The sequence below is a fragment of the Notolepis coatsorum genome (assembly GCF_963971535.1).
Source record: "Notolepis coatsorum genome assembly, chromosome: 18".
NCBI classification, from domain to species: domain Eukaryota; kingdom Metazoa; phylum Chordata; class Actinopteri; order Aulopiformes; family Paralepididae; genus Notolepis; species Notolepis coatsorum.
This window is the reverse complement of record NC_140182.1, coordinates 36953481-36974217: the sequence shown is the minus strand read 5'-3', so window position 1 is coordinate 36974217 and position 20737 is coordinate 36953481. Positions and strand designations below refer to the sequence as shown.

The following is a 20737-nucleotide window of genomic DNA, read 5'->3' as shown; positions in this document are numbered from 1 at the left end:
GGGATACCATTAAATGTATTTTCTGTTTACTGCAGAGCTGAGGGACTGGGAGACCCATGTTACTGACCAAACACTTTCTATCAGTGATGACTGAAATGTAGAACTATTTAACACAATGTTATGGGGCTATCCCATGCAAGTAGGATGCACATTGGCAATACACACACACCACTATTCTATTTATAATAACATCTTGCATAGAAGATAGAATTGTGGATAGTTGTGTATGGTTAATGGGTTATCTGAATTGCAATTATTACCCCTAACAGTCTAATTGATTTAGCCCTGGTCCCCACATGTGGTCATGCTAGGCAGCCATTTAGCTTATGTCATTGTTTGTATCTTACATGTATGCTGGTTAAGCCCATGTACATAAAAGACAAACGAATGCTGTCGATAAAAAAAAAGTGTGCTCTCCCACACTTGGTTCTCTAACCAACCAAAACCTATTCTAGAAGGGAGATCCGGAATGTACCAGGTGTGGTAGAGTACAGAGGGGGGTTTTATAGTATGAAGGGAATATACTTTTAGTGCCCTACACACTTTTTGATGTTTGTAATCATAGGTCAGTATGGAATAAAAATGTATCTATTTTGTACAGAATTATTTAAGGGCTAGATCCAAAAAGAATGGATTGCACGGTGCAAGTTGCACCCTTACTTACAATTCATTATGAATTGAAAATGGGGGACCCTGATGTAAACAAGACGAAAGTCTTTCTCTGGTCTGCATCCCCTTAACAATTGTGTGTATTGAGCCGTACTGTATTGTACCCATTCTGCAATCTGTTAATACAATTTTCATTCAATCAATCAATCAAGTCTTGAAATAATGTCTGTATTTCTTGATTGATTGTGTGCTGCTTTGGGTTTGTCTCTGTAGGAGGAGCTTCCAGGATAAAGCCTGTGACAGAAGCTCCTCTCAGGTTGGGAAGAGAGACACAGCCGTGCTTGAGATAGCAGAGTTAGTTCCCATAACCATGGGCCTAGTTTTTGTGTGATAATTATTGTTTAGAAAGTTAAGTATTGTTGTTAATGTTTAGTATTTTATTTTCTCAAATTTTCAAATAGCATTTCTTTGTATGGAAATGTTACGTTATTGTAAATAGTATGCTGTAGACTTGTTTCCATTGGTGAACAAAACAATTTAAATAAAATTTAAACAAAACACTGGGGGATGAAAACCTGCCTCAGACTGTTTCCATCACTTAGCCACATCCTACACACATAAACTAAAAATACCACTTACAGCACCTACATTTACTTTCGACTAAGTTGTAATGAGTCCGACCTCCTTTGATTGACAGGCAGTTAAGCTGGTTCGATTTTGATTTGACTCTTTATTAAATCAAATACCTTAAAATTGGAAGATCTTGTTGATCTTAGCACTGCAATAATAATGTATAAAGCACATAACCACTCACTTCCAAGCTGCATTCAGGAGTTGTTCCAAACTAGAGAAAGCCGGTTTAAACTCAGGGGAACTTGTGTCTTCAATATCACAAAGGCAAGGTTAATATAAAAAGTCGATGTATATCTGTTAAAGGGGTAAAACTATGGAATAACTGTGACAACGAATAAGAAATGTGTAGTTCGATACAGTACATAAATATAAAACCTTATTATTACCCTAATTATATTTTATTTTATTATAACATAACTTTATTAAAATCGTGACAAAAGAAATATATAAAAAATGAATAAATAATTGTGTATACATTTTGTATATAAAACTGAAACTTTTATAACCTTTTGTTTTGGAAAAATTATGTACTGAATTATATATTTTTTATTATAATTTTTTTTATAATGTAATGTAAAAAGGGTAGGCAATTATAAGCCTCGGCTTCAGCCTACACCTTTTCAGTCATTTTCTTTCATTTTCTTTTTTATAAATGTCCTACTACTGTACATTGCTCAATGCTTTGTAAAAGAAGACAGAAATAAAAATCATTCATTCATCATATAGACCAATCAATTTGAAGCACATGGGCATGCTGACACGCCTCCAGTGCACTTGTGTTCTACATCATCAGTGTGCTCGTGTCGTGCTCATGCGCCCTTGTGCGCATGCTGGAAAAACCTGTGATACACAATTCCCTCTGTTCTCCTATTGTGTGCATCAAGTAGTGGTCAAAAACGCCATTGGATACCTTTAAAGACATATATACAGTATATATTTAATACATTTTCTCAATGAATAAATAAGATCTTACAGTACCTGTTCTAACCCAAGAGGAGCGAAGCAACTGTGTAGTGTTCAACTCCGGGTAATGGAAAGCTATTGGAGAAGAAGAGATCATCATTAGTGTAACTGAGGGGTACAATTCCCTGACTGTATTACTAGATATGATACTTACTACCACTACCTTTGTACTTAATATTCGGCCACCCAGTACACGGCATAAATATATTATCATGAACACTCTCACGTAGATGAAACGGATCCAACACAAATGTACGAATTAGAAACAGGTCTTTATTGCCTACACAGCGATGGTGTGTAGACTAAACACTTAATCACTTAATTACATTTATGAATTGAAATAGTATGCACTTTTATGGCAAGGAGTATTCGTCGGTATATCAATAGATAATGTCCAATCTCTGAAGGCGCAGGTGGTAAATATACGACCTGGAATAGTTAAGGAATAACAGCAATGATACTTTAATGATTATAGGCTGGATACACTAGAGGGGGTTAATCCGGTCGCTTGTAAGCCGACAGGAGTAGGAGGGGGGGGGGGGTAGAATCCAGCTGCCTCGTCCGGCCAAGGGTATCCCAGGAGAACCCACTGTAGTGCCGTTCAATGCGCCGGCGATCCTTGGACCACAGATGAAAGCAGGTGGACTCTTTGTGGGCCGGCTCTCTCCGGTCCACGGGGGAGAGATGTGGAGAGACCTCGTCTTGCAGAGCGTCTCCTCACCTTGTGTCCTCTCCAGGGGGGGGGGGTTCCAACACACGGTAGTGTCGGGGGTCTTTATCCATAGAATAATCAAAGCATCCAAAGCATAATCCGTGCCTGGGAAGGCGGGCTGTCGTCGGTAGAATAATCCGGTATACAGGTCCACTCGCTCGTCGGCTCTGGGGCTCCTCGGGTGCAGCTTCACATAGGGTCAACCACCCTGGGTAAGCAGCCAGTTCTCTGCCCGAAACGATGGGGTACTGACTACGGTAGTATTCTCACCGCACGAAGCACTATATATTAACAGACTATTATTAGCTTAATAGACTACGTCCAACTCGACGATATAGTGCCAAATATGACTATTCAAATATTAATATACACGATGTCTCAATACCGATGGTAGGCGAACTTGGCCTTACTCCCACACGTGGCATCGCGGGGAGGCTTTACGTCTGTGACTCTATTGGAGGGTAAGAAACTGGACTGAAAAGAAAGTCCTACTTTAGTAGCGCAGTATATATACGCACTATGAACAAATAGTCCCATTAGTGGTGCGGTAGCCAAATTCCTACGCGGAACTAGGACTTGTTCGTACATGTCGAGCGGTACGTTTGAACTGGGTCTGAGGGGTATGGCAGCCTGGCACCAAGGTCTCGACCAATAGTAGAATGGAGACTATTATGGGATGTTCAGTAGGCTAGAATGGATATTCAATGCATATTGTACAAGGAATATACAAGGGATATCAGGGAATATTAGAGAATATACAAATACAATTAAATATATATATATAAATAAATATATATATTCGGTTTAATCTGGCCCTTCACAACAGCCACCCCCTGAATAGGTCCCGGACCTAATCAGTTAAACGGAGACAGATTAATCGCGTTGTCTATTTACACATAAGGGTTTGCTGTAGGGGTCAGTCAACTTCACAAAGTCATAGGGTTGTAGGGTCATGGTCATCATGCACTTATGTCTGGGAGTCGAGGCAGTTCTATGAGCCTTGCCACGGGACGGGTGTAAGTGCGACCCTGGACGAGCACTTCAGCTGCTCGGACCTTGCCGTCGGCACCGGTGATCACTTTGCTTACGCGGCCGGCCGGCCACATAGCTCTGGGCAGTGATTGATCAATAATCATGACGACTGTTCCTTCTGTCAAATTGTCTCTCTCCTTTACCCACTTCTGGCGGGTCTGTAGAGACGGTAGGTAGTGCAGTAGGAAACTGTTCCAAAACTTGTCGGCTAATACTTGGCTGTACCTCCACATTCGTCGGCCGTTCGCTTCTTCAGGCCGGTACATTGTCTGGGGTAATGTGGGATCTAGCCGCCCCATCAGGAGTGTGTTGGGGGTAACTGGGTCGATATCCGCCACATCACTGGAGACATATCCGAGGGGCTTCGAGTTAAGTACTCCCTCAATCTCCGTGAGGACTGTCATTAGGACTTCTTCCGCCACAGTCTGGGCCCCAAGTACTGCGTACAGGGCTGTCTTTATGGAGCGCACTTCTCGTTCCCAAGTGCCACCGAAGTGGGGTGCGTTTGGGGGGTTGAATTGGAAATCAACCTGTGCTGGAGCGAGGTGGGTCTTAAGTTCTGGGCCCATAGCTTGGAAGCTCTCTCTCAGCTCTCTTTCGCCGCCTTTAAAGTTTGTCCCATGATCGGACAATAGGGTAGACGGTCTTCCTTTCCGTGATATGAATCTACGGAAGGCCATAAGGAATGAGTCTGTGCTCATGGTCGGGAGAAGCTCGATGTGTATCGCTCTGGTGGTCATGCATTTGAATACAATACCCCACCGCTTCTCGGTTCCTCTTCCTTTCTTTATGTGCAGCGGGCCAAAGCAGTCCATACCCGTTGAGTGGAATGGCTTGTCACCGATTCGGAGGCGACATGGAGGAAAGTCAGCCATCCTTGGTATGCTGGGCTGCGCGCGCCACTTGCGGCAGTCTAGACATGTTCGTTGGAAGCGTCGTACCGCCTCTCTTCCTTGTAGGATCCAGTAACGACGTCTGATTTCCGCGAAGACTCTTTCTGCTCCTGCGTGATGTACATCCTCATCGTATTTCTTTATAATCAGCTCTGTGACCTTGTGTCGGCTGTTCAATACGATCGGGTATTTAATGTCATCCGGTAGATTGGGGGCTCTGCGTAGGCGACCACCCACTCTGATGAGGGTGTGAGCGTCGCTCTCGGGGGCCAGGTGAATTAATCTGCTGTCGGATGGGACGGGCTTTCCTCCCTGTAGACAGGCCAATTCATCGGGGAACGAGTCTCTCTGGGCTCGCTGCAGTAGAAGCAATTCTGCTTCCTCGTAGTTAGCTGCTGACATATCAGCGGGGGACTTGCACTCCGGGTGGTACCGCAGGAATGTTCTTTGTTGTGCACTCTCTATGGACGTGCAATCGTTTATGTTAGGGTCGGTGGAGGCTACGGTGCTCAATCCACAGAACACAGACTTCTTAATTTCCACCTCCTCTGGACTTGCTGCCCTCGGGATAGGCATGGGCCACTGTCCTTCCGGGAGTCTTAGGAATGCGGGGCCGTCACTGTAGACATTGCGACGGGTGAGGTCATCCAGGGGCATCCCCCGGGTGATGACGTCAGCTGGGTTCTGTTTTGTATCAACGTAGCGCCACTCTGTTTCTCCGGTTAACTCTTCGGTTAAGTCTTGAATCTCTGTGACTCTGACTCCCACGAAGACTTTGTACTTGCATGAGTCCGATTTGATCCAGGCGAGTACCGTCGTGGAATCTGACCACAGGATTGTTCTAGACACCGGTATGGTGAGCTCACGTTGGATGAGGGTGGCTAGGTGCGCTCCGGCTAGGGCTGCGCAGAGCTCTAGGCGTGGGATAGATTGTTGCTTGCGTGGGGCTACTCTCGAGCGGGCGAGGACAAATGCTGTGTAGATCTCTCCCCCCTGGTCTTGGGCCCGTAAGTAGGCTACTGATCCGTATGCGACCTCTGAGGCGTCACTGAAGACGTGTAAGTCCATTTTACATGTCTCTGGCCTCACCGTGGGTGGGAAGTAGCTTCGGCGCATATTAACGCCTGGGAGTGAGTGGAGCTCCATCTCCCACTCTCTCCAGGTGGATGCAAGGTGTGCGGGAATGGGGTCGTCCCAGCCCTGGTCCTTGTCCCACAATGCTCGTACAATCATTTTTGCCCTGGTGGTGTACGGTAGAATACATCCTAGCGGGTCATATTGTCGGGCGAGTGTTGTGTACACACTCCGTCTGGTGGTCGGCGCCGCCGCCGGCCTTCCCTGCTCCGTAGTCAGGGGCTTGTGTCTGTAGTGAAGCGAATCTGTTTTGAATCGCCACACCAATCCCAGGGTCATCTCCTGGGCTTCTCCCGGGATTGTAGCCATCCAGGTCTCGCTGCTGGCTGCCTTGTCCTCGGAGGAGAGGCTGCGCAGTACTTGCGGATCGCTGCTGGCCCACTGCCTGAGATCAAAGCCGCCTTTGATCAATGAGGCGCGGAGTTTAATCAGGAGAGCCTCGGCTTCTTCCTGGGTTGAAAGGCTTTGTAGACAGTTGTCTACGTAGAAGCTGTTCTTTACGCTGTGTCGGACCTCTTCGTCCGCTGCTGGGTCCTCTGCTACATGTTTCTGTAGTGCAAATGTCGCACAGCAGGGGCTGCACGTCGTTCCGAAGGGGAGGACTTCCCATTGGTAGATGGCTGGGTGCTCATCTCCTGGCTTCTCTCTCCATAGGAACCGTAACAGGGGCTTGTCCGCCTCTACTAATCTCACCTGCAGGAACATTCCTTTAATGTCCCCGCTGATGGCCACCTTTTCCTGGCGGAAGCGGAGTAGAACGCCGAGTAGGGAGGGGCCGAGTGTGGGACCGGGCAGTAACTCTTTATTCAGATTTTGGGATCCGATCTGGTAGCTGCAGTTAAATGCTATGCGGTCTTTACCGTTGTGATGGACCTTGTGGTGGGGCACGTACCACGATTCAGTGGTCTGGTCAGCCTCTTTAATGTCCATCTTTGTGACGTGTCCCGCTGTGATGAGCTTCTCAATCTCAGCGCGGTATACACTCTCTTGGGCGGGGTTCTTGGCTAAGCGCCGCTCCGTGTTCAGCAGGTACCGTTCTATGGCGTCTGTCTTGGCGTGGAAAGTAGGCATTCCTTCTCGCCGCAGGAGTGGCGTGGCGTATCTCAACACGCCGTTGACCGGGACTCTCTTGGTCCCTGTCTCGAGGAGGTGAATGGCATAAATGTCATCTTTAGAGCGAATGTCTTTCTTTCCATTCTTAAAGGGCATTTGTTCCAAGCTCCATAGCCGCTCTACGTGTTGCAGGAGTGCGGTTTCTCCCTCTGTGACTCGGGAGTGGAGACATCTAGTGGCTGTACTTCGGTTGAGAGATTTGGCGAGCGGGCCTTGGAGAGTCCATCCCAAACGGGTCTCGACTGCTGCAGGACAGCCTCGGGGTCCGGTATGAACCCGGTCTATCGGGACAATGAGGTCTGCATGGTCGGAGCCTATCAACAGGGTCGGCATAGCATTGTCTATGAGCGGGATCGGTAACTTGCGCAGATGTGCATATTTCTCCATCAGCTTGGCGACGGGGTATGTGTACCGCGACAGTCCTATTTCTTGGCTGGTGAAAGCGTCTGCAATCTGGTACCGTCGCTCAGGCTGGCCGCTTGCTGCGATAGAGAATGAGACATTCTCGCCCTTTATCGTCTTCAAATCTCGTCTTATTGTCCGAATTGTCATTTGGGTTTCGCTTCCCCGCAGCCCTAGCTGGGCCGCAGCGGAGGCGAGCAGCAGGGTCTTCTCTGACCCGTCATCGAGGACGGCGTAAGTGTCCAGGACTTTATTCTGGTAGCTTAGTGTCACACGCACTACTTTTAGGAGTACTCGGGCTCCACTGCTGCTGGCGGGATCGATGTACATGACGCTCGCTTTGCGGCTGGATGGTGCAGGTGAAGGGCGCCGTCTGTTACTGTCGTGAAGTATGTCCAGATGGGCTCCATCGCACTTGGTGCACCTTTTCTTTAAGCGGCATTCGGCTGCCATGTGTGAGCGCGCACAGCGAAAACAGCGCTTGTTGGACTTTATCCATTGACCTGCTTCCTCCGCGTTCAGCTTGGGGAAGGAGTCACATTGCGCTAGCCAGTGTTCTTTCTCACAGTAGGGGCACACTATCTTCCACTTCTCCGTTCTGGAGGGGGTACTGTGGCTCCTGCTGCTCGGTACTGACTCCGATTGGTGCATCACAGTCACCGATCTTCTTCCATCATTTAGTCGTCTGGTTCCTTCTCTGGAGCCAGGGGTGCTCCGTCCGAATGTATCTAGCCGTAGGCTGCTGACTTCTCTCGCCAGGAAGTCTGCTAGATCGAGGAGGTTCGGTTCGGGGCCATTCGGGTCTCTGTGGTCCCTCTGCCGCCTAAAGCGCTCCTGACGAGCGGGCGGCAGCTTCTCCAGGATCCTTTCCACATTTGAGTTGGCGTAAAGTTCATACTTCCCCTTCTCTCTTTGCGCTCCCAACATCCCTACCAGGGACTGCACTCTGATGGACAGGTCGTCCAGTGCTCGATTGTCTATTGCTGGGGGTAAGCGGTCGATGTGTCGGATCTCCTGGATCACGTAATCCCATATGCGCCCATACCTCTGGTCCAATGCTACCAGCGCTGCTGTGTATGGGGTGGTGGAAGTCGCGTAGGCGAGCGCTATATTATGTGCGCGGGGCACCTTTAAGTGCTGCAGTAGGATGGCGTATTTGTGGCGTTCATCCAATACATCCACCAACATGGTCTCCAGACACATGCGGAGTTCTGTATACTGGGCCCGGTTCTCTTGGGTGAAGTCGGGTACCATAGGCGTGCCAATGTATGACGCTGACTGTGGATACATCGGCGAGCGTTGGGGGAGAGGCCTCCTAGGCGAGTCTCCTCCCGCTTCTTGGTATGGGCTGGTACCGGCAGTGTACCATGGCCCGCTTGTCCAGGTGCTGTTCCTCGGTGCGGGTCGTGCGTCGTGCTCACCCGTGTATAGAGTCGGGGGTCTGTAGCGCAGCTCCGCGGGAGTATAGCCTGGGCTGTACCGGACCTCCTGGTCCGGTAGAGTACTGTGCTGTCTTCGGGCGTGGTTCTCCTCCTCTTCCTCTTCGTCTTCAGTTAGGTCATCCAGTGCTTGTAGTCTCTGGTTTAGCCTCTCCACAGGATATGCTGCTCCTTCCCGGTTGCTAGGTCTCGCTTGGACCGGTGGGGGGAGGTGGTCTGTGGGGGGTATAGACCTCGTCTGTTGGTCAAGTTCAGGGTTGTTTACTCGGCTAGGGGATGCCGCCCTGGAGGTGTGTCTAGACGAGTTCCTGGAGCCTCTGGCGGAGGGAGAGGGTGTTGTCCGTCTGATCAGCTGTTCTATTAGTTGCGCTTGCTGTCTGTCGCGCGCTGCGTCCCGTTGAGCACCGGCTCGTTCTCGGGCCACATTCTCTTCCATCTGAATGCGTCTTATTTCTAGATGTATCTGCTCGTGTTCGCTTCGCTGCTGGATCTGCAGTCGGTCGCGTTCAGCAGCGGCGTTCAGGCTGATGAGGAAGGCCTGCTGTAGGGTCCTCTCTGCCTCTGGAGCAGGCGGTTGTATAGGGGAGCCTTCCCTCGGGGTACTCCTTGCGGAGCCTTGGAGCTCTATCTCCACGGTGCTCTCCCCGTCTTCTTCCGTGCCGAGTTCTCTCTCGGTAGTGTTGTATTCCTCCCGGGACTCATCGGGGACTACTTCTTCAGTACTGGCGGGGTGTGAAGTCATGTCTGGTTCCCACTGGTCCCCACCGTGAACTTGGTCAGTTACATTAGAGCCCGTAGGGGCCTCTATGGTCGGGGTAGTCTGGGCGTTGGGGTTAGACATACTTTTACTTTCTAGTTTTACCGCGTTTACTGTTAGTAGAAGACTAGGTTGTTGACTGACAGCGTAAGCCTCTAAGTACTGAGGGAGCCGTCGTTCGCGCTGCGGGCGTTGGTTAGGAGGATCGTTTCGTGGAGTGTTCATAATAGGCCATTTCAATATTAATAACACTATATTAATATTACACTAATTACCCTCCGGCTCGAAGGACCAATTGTAACTGAGGGGTACAATTCCCTGACTGTATTACTAGATATGATACTTACTACCACTACCTTTGTACTTAATATTCGGCCACCCAGTACACGGCATAAATATATTATCATGAACACTCTCACGTAGATGAAACGGATCCAACACAAATGTACGAATTAGAAACAGGTCTTTATTGCCTACACAGCGATGGTGTGTAGACTAAACACTTAATCACTTAATTACATTTATGAATTGAAATAGTATGCACTTTTATGGCAAGGAGTATTCGTCGGTATATCAATAGATAATGTCCAATCTCTGAAGGCGCAGGTGGTAAATATACGACCTGGAATAGTTAAGGAATAACAGCAATGATACTTTAATGATTATAGGCTGGATACACTAGAGGGGGTTAATCCGGTCGCTTGTAAGCCGACAGGAGTAGGAGGGGGGGGGGGGGGTAGAATCCAGCTGCCTCGTCTGGCCAAGGGTATCCCAGGAGAACCCACTGTAGTGCCGTTCAATGCGCCGGCGATCCTTGGACCACAGATGAAAGCAGGTGGACTCTTTGTGGGCCGGCTCTCTCCGGTCCACGGGGGAGAGATGTGGAGAGACCTCGTCTTGCAGAGCGTCTCCTCACCTTGTGTCCTCTCCAGGGGGGGGGGTTCCAACACACGGTAGTGTCGGGGGTCTTTATCCATAGAATAATCAAAGCATCCAAAGCATAATCCGTGCCTGGGAAGGCGGGCTGTCGTCGGTAGAATAATCCGGTATACAGGTCCACTCGCTCGTCGGCTCTGGGGCTCCTCGGGTGCAGCTTCACATAGGGTCAACCACCCTGGGTAAGCAGCCAGTTCTCTGCCCGAAACGATGGGGTACTGACTACGGTAGTATTCTCACCGCACGAAGCACTATATATTAACAGACTATTATTAGCTTAATAGACTACGTCCAACTCGACGATATAGTGCCAAATATGACTATTCAAATATTAATATACACGATGTCTCAATACCGATGGTAGGCGAACTTGGCCTTACTCCCACACGTGGCATCGCGGGGAGGCTTTACGTCTGTGACTCTATTGGAGGGTAAGAAACTGGACTGAAAAGAAAGTCCTACTTTAGTAGCGCAGTATATATACGCACTATGAACAAATAGTCCCATTAGTGGTGCGGTAGCCAAATTCCTACGCGGAACTAGGACTTGTTTGTACATGTCGAGCGGTACGTTTGAACTGGGTCTGAGGGGTATGGCAGCCTGGCACCAAGGTCTCGACCAATAGTAGAATGGAGACTATTATGGGATGTTCAGTAGGCTAGAATGGATATTCAATGCATATTGTACAAGGAATATACAAGGGATATCAGGGAATATTAGAGAATATACAAATACAATTAAATATATATATATAAATAAATATATATATTCGGTTTAATCTGGCCCTTCACAACAATTAGCATCATTAGCGTAATTTTTTTTTATTAAAAAAAAATTAAAATACAGAATATCACTAGCCAATCAAAGTCTCTAAAAGTCCATGCTCTGGAAAAGGCTGGCTAAAGTCTCCCTACCTGTAAATGTCCAGGAGGATTGACATGTGAGTGATTAGGCTGGTGGCAGATGTTAGGTTCATGGTGTAGAGTATGTAGGGCAGGGTATCGTTTGAATACCCTTCATTACTGATATCGATACCTATTTATTTCTATACTTGAATATAAATGAAAACCTTATAGCCTAATTATGCCTTTTATGCTCTTTAGACCAACTATGTTTCTCTAATCGACTTCACTACACGTAGCAATATAAAAAGCTCTCATGAATTCAAATTCGAATTCATCAATCAAGTGCTGTTGGATTCAATAAACGTCAGTAGTGCGAAAACAGCCTTTTTTGTGATCAAGTATTGAATTGAACGTTCTTCTTTCTCCAGTTGAGTAGGAGCGGTGCAGTAGGTCCAGTGGAAGTCTGCAGAACCATCCAGGCTTCACCACTACGTTGAAGATCCCACAGATGTTCTTGGCCAGCACCTGCCCCGAAAGCGATGGACAACCCTCAACCGCCTGAGGACAGGCATAGGACGCTTTGGAGCAGCAATGCAGAAATGGGGTCTCGTGGACAGTGCCCAGTGTGTTCTCCTTACAAACTGTGGAACATATAATGAGCAGCTGCCCCAAACACCGGCCACCGAATGGCGATCGTGGTCTAATCGACCTGGACGATGACACGTTGGACTGGCTTGCCTCAAGAGAGAGAGAGAGTAGGTCTACGGGACTCACGCTCAGCGATCTGCAGCACGGGGAAGCCCATGTAGTAGCTGAACTCCACCATGTTGAGCTGGTTGATCAGCAGGTCGCTGACCTCCGACCCCAGCAGGTAGCCCCGGGGCCCGCGCACGGCGAAGGTGACGTCCACCGGCTCTCTGGGCGCTCGCTGCTGGGGCCCTCCGGGCACGGCCATGGTGATGTTCACGATCTGAGAGCAAGACAGGAGATAATGACGTTAGAAGAACAGCAGCCCCTTGTGTTCAAGGTTCACCATGTTGAGAACAGAGTTAATAGTAAGGGCATTTTATCAGATATGTGACCGATCTGCAAACTAAATCCTTACCAATTAATTTCTTCACTAATGTGTTTGTAAAGGTGTGTAGTAAGATGTATTAAAAAGTTGAAGTTCAAATCCTGTATGTTTTTTCGTAACAACTACTCAAAGTTGAGGTACCGAATACCGATTTTCGAACAATCTAAAATGTTCAGTTTGGCCTTGGGTAACTTGTGAGGGGTCAAACTATGGGGTTTTCATGATTCTGAGTTGATTGCAATCATTTATTTTTCACTAAAATCATTCCTTTGTGGAAAAATGGCTATGCCCACCTTTCCCGCTCGGCCCCCCACCCCCCCACAATGCCTTTCCACTGCTAGCATACATTTTTTTTGATTACTTTACTATTTGCCCTTTTAGGACTTATTATTATTATTATTATTATTATTATTATTATTATTATTATTATTATTATTATTATTATTATTATTATTATTATTATTATTATTATTATTATTATTATTATTATTATTATTATTATTGTTGGTTGGCATTCAGAGTGAGGAAGTTTAGAGTTAACATGCTGAAGCCATTTGCAACCTTCATTTGATCATGGACAGACTGCTTTTTACGCCTGATATGTAAGTATTATCTAAATTTTTTACTTGAAATATTTCATGTCACTACTTTGGTAATGAAATGTAACATACTGTACAAGTTGTCAACTTTGCTTACTTGTTAGCTGTGTAACAGTAGGCACAATAATATGGTTAGCTAGCTAACGTTAAATCCATGTTGTATTACTCCATGATTAGTTGTCAACTTTTCTTACTTGTTAGCTATGTAACATTAGGCGCAACAACATGGTTATCTAGCTAACGTGAAATCCATGATGTATTACTCCATGATTGTATCCAACTACCATGATGTATTACACACCTCAAACTGAATCTTATGATCATTTTATTTTCTTGAATGCTAGCTTTCTGGCCCATTAGGTATTGTCTCTGACAGGATCTTTTGTGTTTAACGTTACTGTGAAGCAGATCTTCTATTTTCCTTTGCAATAATATCTATTACAATGTTAATCATCTACTGTACATATTGGATATTGTCTTTAATGTCACAAAATAATGATATTATGACTGAATAATACAATGTTTATTCTACTTTGTAGGACATATTAGTCTAGCTGCAGTATGGATGGACTCGACTCCACCTTTGCTAAATTGTTTCATTTGTGAAAGCCCGGAGACACCAGCTCAGAGGCTGATACAGCCAACTCCTAAAGGCTACCCTACTTTTTTGGAACAAGCACAAGTAGTTGAAAATGCTAAGATTTTGGAGCGTTTGAAGGAGGCTCAGAACATAGGAATACTCAGGTACCACAAAAAGTGTAAAGATGATTTATACAACAGATTTGTTGAAGTCACCAAGAACTCAGGCCAAACATTAAAGGCAGAGAAAGAGTCAGCAAATAAGAAGAGAAGATGCACTTGCTCTGACTTCAGTGCAGCTTCTGCATGCAGTTCTACAAGTCCATGGTCCATTCAGCTTCTGTACAAGAATGTATGCATTCTTTGCAACCAACCTGCACAGATCTACAAAACTTCCAGAGGAAGCTAGAAAGAGATACAGAGTGCCAGATAATTTGACTGCCGATAGACTGAAGTCAAGCTTGCGGAAGACAGCACAGAGTCGCGGGGATGACTGGGGCACTGAAGTTGTTGGACGTCTGGAAGGGATCAATGACCTTGTGGCAGAAGAAACCCTGTACCATTTGCCCTGCAAACCTCTTTTTGAGACAGGTGGCCATTACTCCAAGACTGAAGATAGAGGACAAAGGAAGAAATTGATGAGGAACGAGAGGCTGTTTTTGTTGAATTCTGTGATTGGTTAGACTCAGAACGCGAGCATGGGGTGATGACTCTTGACCAAGTCCACAAAAAGCTACAGCAGTTTGATCTGTCACCAGATAAGAGCCTCTCTTATTCAAAGTATTGGCTAAAGAAGAAACTCCAAGATAAATTCCATGACACCTTGTATTTCACATCACAGGAGAGAAGGGCAGATGTGCTCTGCCTCAAAGATGACACAGACAACATTCTGTGAGAGCATCATGCTAATCTTGAGCATGGAGATGAGAAGACTCAGATCATAAAGACTGCACTAAAGTTTGTATGCAACGACATCGCCATGGTCGTTGCATACGTTGCATGTGGGGTATGACGACAAAGTCATACCCCACAGCACACAGTATGACTGACATCCTGTCATAGTCACGGCGAGAGCCTTCCTCACCCCTCATCCTCTCACACCCTTGTATGGGCAGCATCCGACCCCAGGATTCCCATGCTGCCAGTGGGACACTAATTGACACCGTTGTGATGGATTCCATCGTCAGCGAACTACTACTTCAGCCCACGGATCCTGCTCTACCCTCGTCAGTGTTAACCTAACTTCCTAGGTACGACAACGAACCCTAGCCTTGCTACTCTATCCTTGTTGAAATACCTTGTCCTAATCTTGTTCTCTCCGTGCCCAGGACCACCGCTCTGGTACACCTCCCACCTGGACACCCTGTGCTGCACAAGGAGTGCACCTGCTCTCGTCCATTGCACATTCCTGTACCTGTTGCACATTCTGATGTTGTAAACCTGTCTGCTTGGGGGTAAACATTAAAGCCAACCTAAAACGCTCCATTCTCTCTCCTCCTGTGTTCTGCTATTGGGCTCCGCCAACCCCTCCCCTAACACATCCAGAGTCAGATGTTCCTGAGGCCAATAGTGAAGACAGACGAAAGAGTAGCCATTTGGGGGCAGAACTTCATAAAGGCCTGTCAGCCTCGATCAGGAGTTTTGCCATAGATGGGGCTTGCCATACAACTTGATCATAGATTTGGGTCAAAATGGATTCTCAACAAGTTACACCAGCTGGGATACACAGAGTCATATTCCGAGACACAAAACTACAAATACTGCGTCCTTAATGACAGGAATGGAGATGGCATCCAAGATACTTCTGATACTCTTTATACCATTGTGGAAGAAACTGATGAGCAGATCGATGATGAGGTTGCGGTTGACCTTGAGGATCTATAATTTACGATAGCCAGTGGAAGTGAAACTAGCCATCACAATCGGGTGGTTGGGGAAACAACCAATGTATTCACTCAGTTTGTCGGAGACAATATAGATTTAAGAATTGTCTCTATTCAGGGAAACATTCCTTTCCATTCAGTGGGTTGGATCAAAGTCACCTCTCCGGCACCATCTTTGCCAGATCCCCAGACGACAGCAGCTGTGAGTGAAGTTGAAGGCACTTGACAGAGCTAAGATCCTGAGAGGAGCTGAAGTGAGGATTCTTCCATTCACCAACAGAACAAGGACAGGGATAAACACCATCACATTTCTTCCCATTACTGAGCTCGCCTCTTCTGTGACACAAGACCAGCTACTCCTCACTCCGGGCGATACACTCTGGTCAGCAGAGTATGTCTCTGAACCCCAGTGACTATGGATGGACATTAGGTGTACATGGCTATGAGCCAGTCCCAACACTAGACCCCATGGCTCCTGAGGAGCTACTGCAGTTCACAAGCTGCAACTGTAACGGAGATTGCAGCAACCGGCGGTGCAGCTGCAAGAGGAATGGCGTTAAGTGCATCTCAGCATGTGGAGTCTGTAAAGGAATTTCATGCAAGAATTGTGGTCATGATGGTGGTGAGTCTGGAGAAGACTCAGAGATTGACTCCTAAAGTGATCAGCACTTGTAACTACTTGTAACTACAAATAAAGCTACTTTCGAATTTAAATATAAGAGTGGGCGTGGCCTTTTTTCAACCAAGGAATGATTTTAATGAAAAATTAATTATTGCAATCAACTCAGAATCATGAAAACCCCCTAGTTTGACCCCTCACAAGTTACCCAAGGCCAAACAGAACATTTTAGATTTTTCGAAAATCGGTATTCGGTACCTCGACTTTGAGCAGTTGTTACGAAAAAACATACAGGATTTGAACTTCAACTTTTTAATACATCTTACTACATACCTTTACAAACACATTAGTGAAGAAATTGATTGGTAAGGATTTAGTTAGCAGATTTCCATATATTTCCCTTACTATAAGAGTGAAGCGTATCAGTGGACAGTTTACATCATAGGGAACTTTAAAGGGGCACTTCACAGGGCGGTCAGGCGGCGTAGCGGAGATTGCGCTCGTCACCAACGCAGGAGATGCTGGGTTCGAGCCCAGCTCTCGGCGTTGCTACCAGCTTGGCTGGTCGTCAGGGCCGCGGGAAGTCATATAATAACGTCATATTAAATGCATGCGCGAAGCGCATCATTCGCGACTTTCCATTCATTTGAAAGATCAATATTAGTAGTGTCTACCTCTGCCGTCCCCCGTTCCGAGGTAGACGGTGGACGGGTCTGTTGAGGAGCTGAGGCGCGCGCCTCTCTCCCCTTCCCGTCGACCAAGAGTAAATACCTGAAGTCCCCAGGGCTCTGTCCCGACCGGTGACCGGATCCCCACCGACAGGATGGGTGAGCCGGGGCCGGGGAAGACCGGGCAAGCCCGACTTAACGAGAACCATAAAACCTGAGTGCGGGGTGGCTCCGGCCCCTCGCGCGCCGCAGCGGTTCCCAACTCCCCTCTCCCTCACGTAGTAGGCGTCGCCGATGTGTGTGTAACTGTCTGTGCGCTGCAATTGTGCGTCAGACTCAGATCAGATACACAGAAAATATCATTAAATAGTGGATTTCAACCATTTAAAAAAACAACCAACTACTGCTTAAAATGCTAACTAAAAAAATTAAAGTTATGTATAAATTTTTAGTAAATCTTTTGACGCTGCTTGCAGGCAGCTACAACTCCCCGCCAGCAGGGGGTGCTGGAGCCCCCTCAGCACCTGTACTTCCTGCGTCCCTGCTGGTCGTTCATACTAATACAATTGGCAGTATTAGGGGGTGGGAAGCTGGTGGGTGGGAATCTGGCGTTGTGGACAGCGACGCCTACAGGTCAGGTCTCGGCGCTTGCTCAGCGGGGGCAGGACTTGGTGGAGATAGCGTGCCCTCCCATGCGTTACACTTCACCAAATGAGAGTCCTCGCTGCCAAGTGAAAAGACGTCACTGGCTGTCGCCGCACGTATCGGAGGAAGCGTGCGATCGACTCGGGACACCCTTGTACCGACTCGTAGGAGAACATGCGAACAACAACCAGGTAGGGGAGGGGGGGAATTGGCACAACGACTAACATTGGGACGGGGAGAAAAACTGAAAAAAAAATAAGAAAAAAATTAAAATAAAAGAAAATTCACATAATCTCACACACATCCAAAAACTCTAAACCGTTTTGCACACATACATTTTGTTTGAGAGTTATTGAGAGTAAATTATTTTGAATATGGCCACCAGTGATTGTGTTGTGTAACTTGTGTTCAGGGCTTGACATTAACACCCGCCACCCGCCAAATGCAGGTAGAATTCGGCAGTGGCGTGTAACTCTGTCACACAGCCACTTTGGCGGGTAGACCGTGCAGCGCCACCGTTTTAGGGTAGTAGTGAAGAGTCTCTTTCTCTCTCTCTCTCTCTCTCTCTCTCTCTCTCTCTCTCTCTCTCTCTCTCTCAGAACGCAGTGCACGCTTACTTGCGTTGCGCGTAATGAGAGTCTCTCTCTCTCTCTCTCTCTCTCTCTGTCTCAAGTAGCCAAACTTTACACTATAAAAACGAACTGGATATTTGGATAGAGTGTGTGTGTGTGTGTGTGTGTGTGTGTGTGTGTGTGTGTGTGTGTGTGTGTGTGTGTGTGTGTGTGTGTGTGTGTGTGTGTGTGTGTGTGTGTGTGTGTGTGTGTGTGTGTGTGTGTGTGTGTGTGCGTGCGTGCGTGCGTGCGTGCGTGCGTGCGTGCGTGCGTGCGTGCGTGCGTGCGTGCGTGCGTGCGTGCGTGCGTGCGTGCGTGCGTGCGTGCGTGCGTGCGTGCGTGCGTGCGTGCGTGCGTGCGTGCGTGTTATTGGCTGGTGAACATGCTGAGTGGCTAGTGACTTTGGAAAACCAATAGCCACAGTGGCTGGTGAGCCAACAAGTTAATGTCAAGCCCTGGTTGTGTTAATTACAGCCCAATTGAATGATAAGGTGGCAGCCCCTATAAGATAAGGTATCGCTATTCTTTCATCTGCATCATTTCCTGGAGATGTAATTAACACAACACAAGGATTCAATGTTCCCCGATGACATCACTGGCCAACTAATTTACTAACAAAATGAATGTGTGCAAAACTTTTTGGATGTGTGTGAAATTATGTGCAAAATAAATCAGCATTGTTTTTTGGTGAAGTACCCCTACAGATAGCGTTGGATGGATTACAGATTCATACACATTTCCGTATTGACAGCATGTTGTTCTATATCATACTGGCTGCCGCTCAGCGTCATCTGCACTAACCTCACTTCGTGCACATGCACTGAATAAAAATCCACAATGTACCTTTACATACCAACATTCGTCTGGCCACACCCCTATCCGCTACCTTCATAAGCAGGTGTGTGGTCACCTACTCGCCTCCTTCTTCACCTTCACCACAAGGAAGTGCCTGTTGTATACCCCACTTGACGAGGTTGTTTTAGCTGAAGAAAGTTTAGTTACGTGTTTACATTTTTTCTTGCTTTTTTCTTTCTCTCATAAACTTTAAAAAGAAAAAAGCTAAGTCATAATGTTTACCTCAGAGGGTCGCGCTAGCAACGTTACCCTTCACCAGCGGTTCTCCATTGCCTCCTCTGTCGTGCGTCTTGGAGCGGGGTTGAGGCCCGCTCGTGGTCGGCAGCCGCGCCCGGTAGGCGTCCGATAGGTAGTTTGCCTCTCCAAGGAGCTGGTGCACCAGCGCCGTCTCCTGTGCGATGGCCTGGTTCCGGCTCTGGTTCCTTTGCCACCGGAGAGTCGTCCGCTGTTGGGCGGCCGGCTCCTCTGGTGGCGGAGGATTTGAGACGCAAACTTTTTGCGTCGGCTCGCTCCCGTCGTAAGATGGTGGCTTGTAGACGCGAACTGCCTGGTTTTGGTGAGTTGCTGGAGCCGGATGAGGATGCGTCTGATTCTCCATGGCCAATGGAAACAGAGGACTACATGGTAGAAGCAGACGGGTTCTTGTTTGACGCCCCGGTGGAGACATGTCCGCCGCCCGTCCAGGTAACACTGGAGGGGGGTGATAGGTCTCCTTGGGGTCCCTCGTACGCGGATGTTGGGTTAGAACCTCCGACTCGGCAGCGGGATGCCCTGCTATCAGCCACATCAGAATGTGGCTCTGTAACCAGTAGTCTGCTGCATGTGAGGGACGCGAGCTCGGTGGGGGAAAGTATGCAAGGGGAACTGCATGCTTTGTTCCCCGAGCTTATGGCGGCGGCGGCAGTCGCCAGTGATGCCACTAACGCGTTACTAAGTAACGCGTTATTGTAATCTGATTACTTTTCCCCGAAAATAGTAATCTAACGCGTTAATCTTTACAAGCCAGTAATCTGATTGCCGTTACTTGTCCAAGTGGCTGTGCGTTACTATCTCATCATAATGCAGGCGGAATGCAGTATTTTCTTTCGTTTTCGACAGTCAAATATATGTTTGGAAAGTTTTTCCTTGTATTGGGGAGTGACGTCACAGCACGCAACCTCGCGTGTTGAGCCATGCTGGTGGGCGCGGCTGTTATTGTTATTATCAGGCTGACCTGCGAGCTAGCAGGGAGACGCTCGCGCTCGTAACGCTTTCTTGCACTGGAAGTTCACTAGTCTACTTAACGTTTGTGTAAGCTAAGCCGGGTGAAAAAAACATTCACTTTGCGGAGGAAACAAAATACTGTCTACCGCATATGGAATATACAGCACAGCACGACCATCGACTTCTACAGGACTCGGAGTCGGAGCTGCACCAGCCAAACAGTATGTTCCACCTTTGAGTTAAACATCTTTTGCATTGCACTATTCATGAACATGGAACACCATACTGCAGTATGTAGGTTGTCAGTAGCACACTGACAACACTGCAGTATATATATTCCCTCCCCGCCGTATGTATATTTCCCTCCCACCCACCCACCCCCTCCTAATGTACAGTCCCCTCCCCATCATATGTATATACTCTGTCAGGATCTAGGGGTAACAGTACTGTATATTTGAATACCGCTTATGTCACAAATGTATCAGTACTAAATACCTATATGTCCCTATGCCATAAATGTCATGTATGTTGT

At 47.4% G+C, this 20737-nt stretch overlaps 1 protein-coding gene across 1 annotated transcript in view; it reads right to left on the bottom strand.

The window, feature by feature from the left end:
• The window catches only part of LOC311245321 (UPF0606 protein KIAA1549), a 154470-nt gene that overhangs the window by 57601 nt on the left and 76132 nt on the right, over nt 1-20737 (bottom strand). The window contains exons 6-7 of the mRNA XM_084335157.1: nt 12243-12438; nt 2221-2280 (exon numbers count right to left, since the gene is read on the bottom strand). Coding sequence (XP_084191283.1) covers nt 2221-2280; nt 12243-12438 — 256 coding nt within the window. The remainder of the gene's footprint in view (nt 1-2220; nt 2281-12242; nt 12439-20737) is intronic.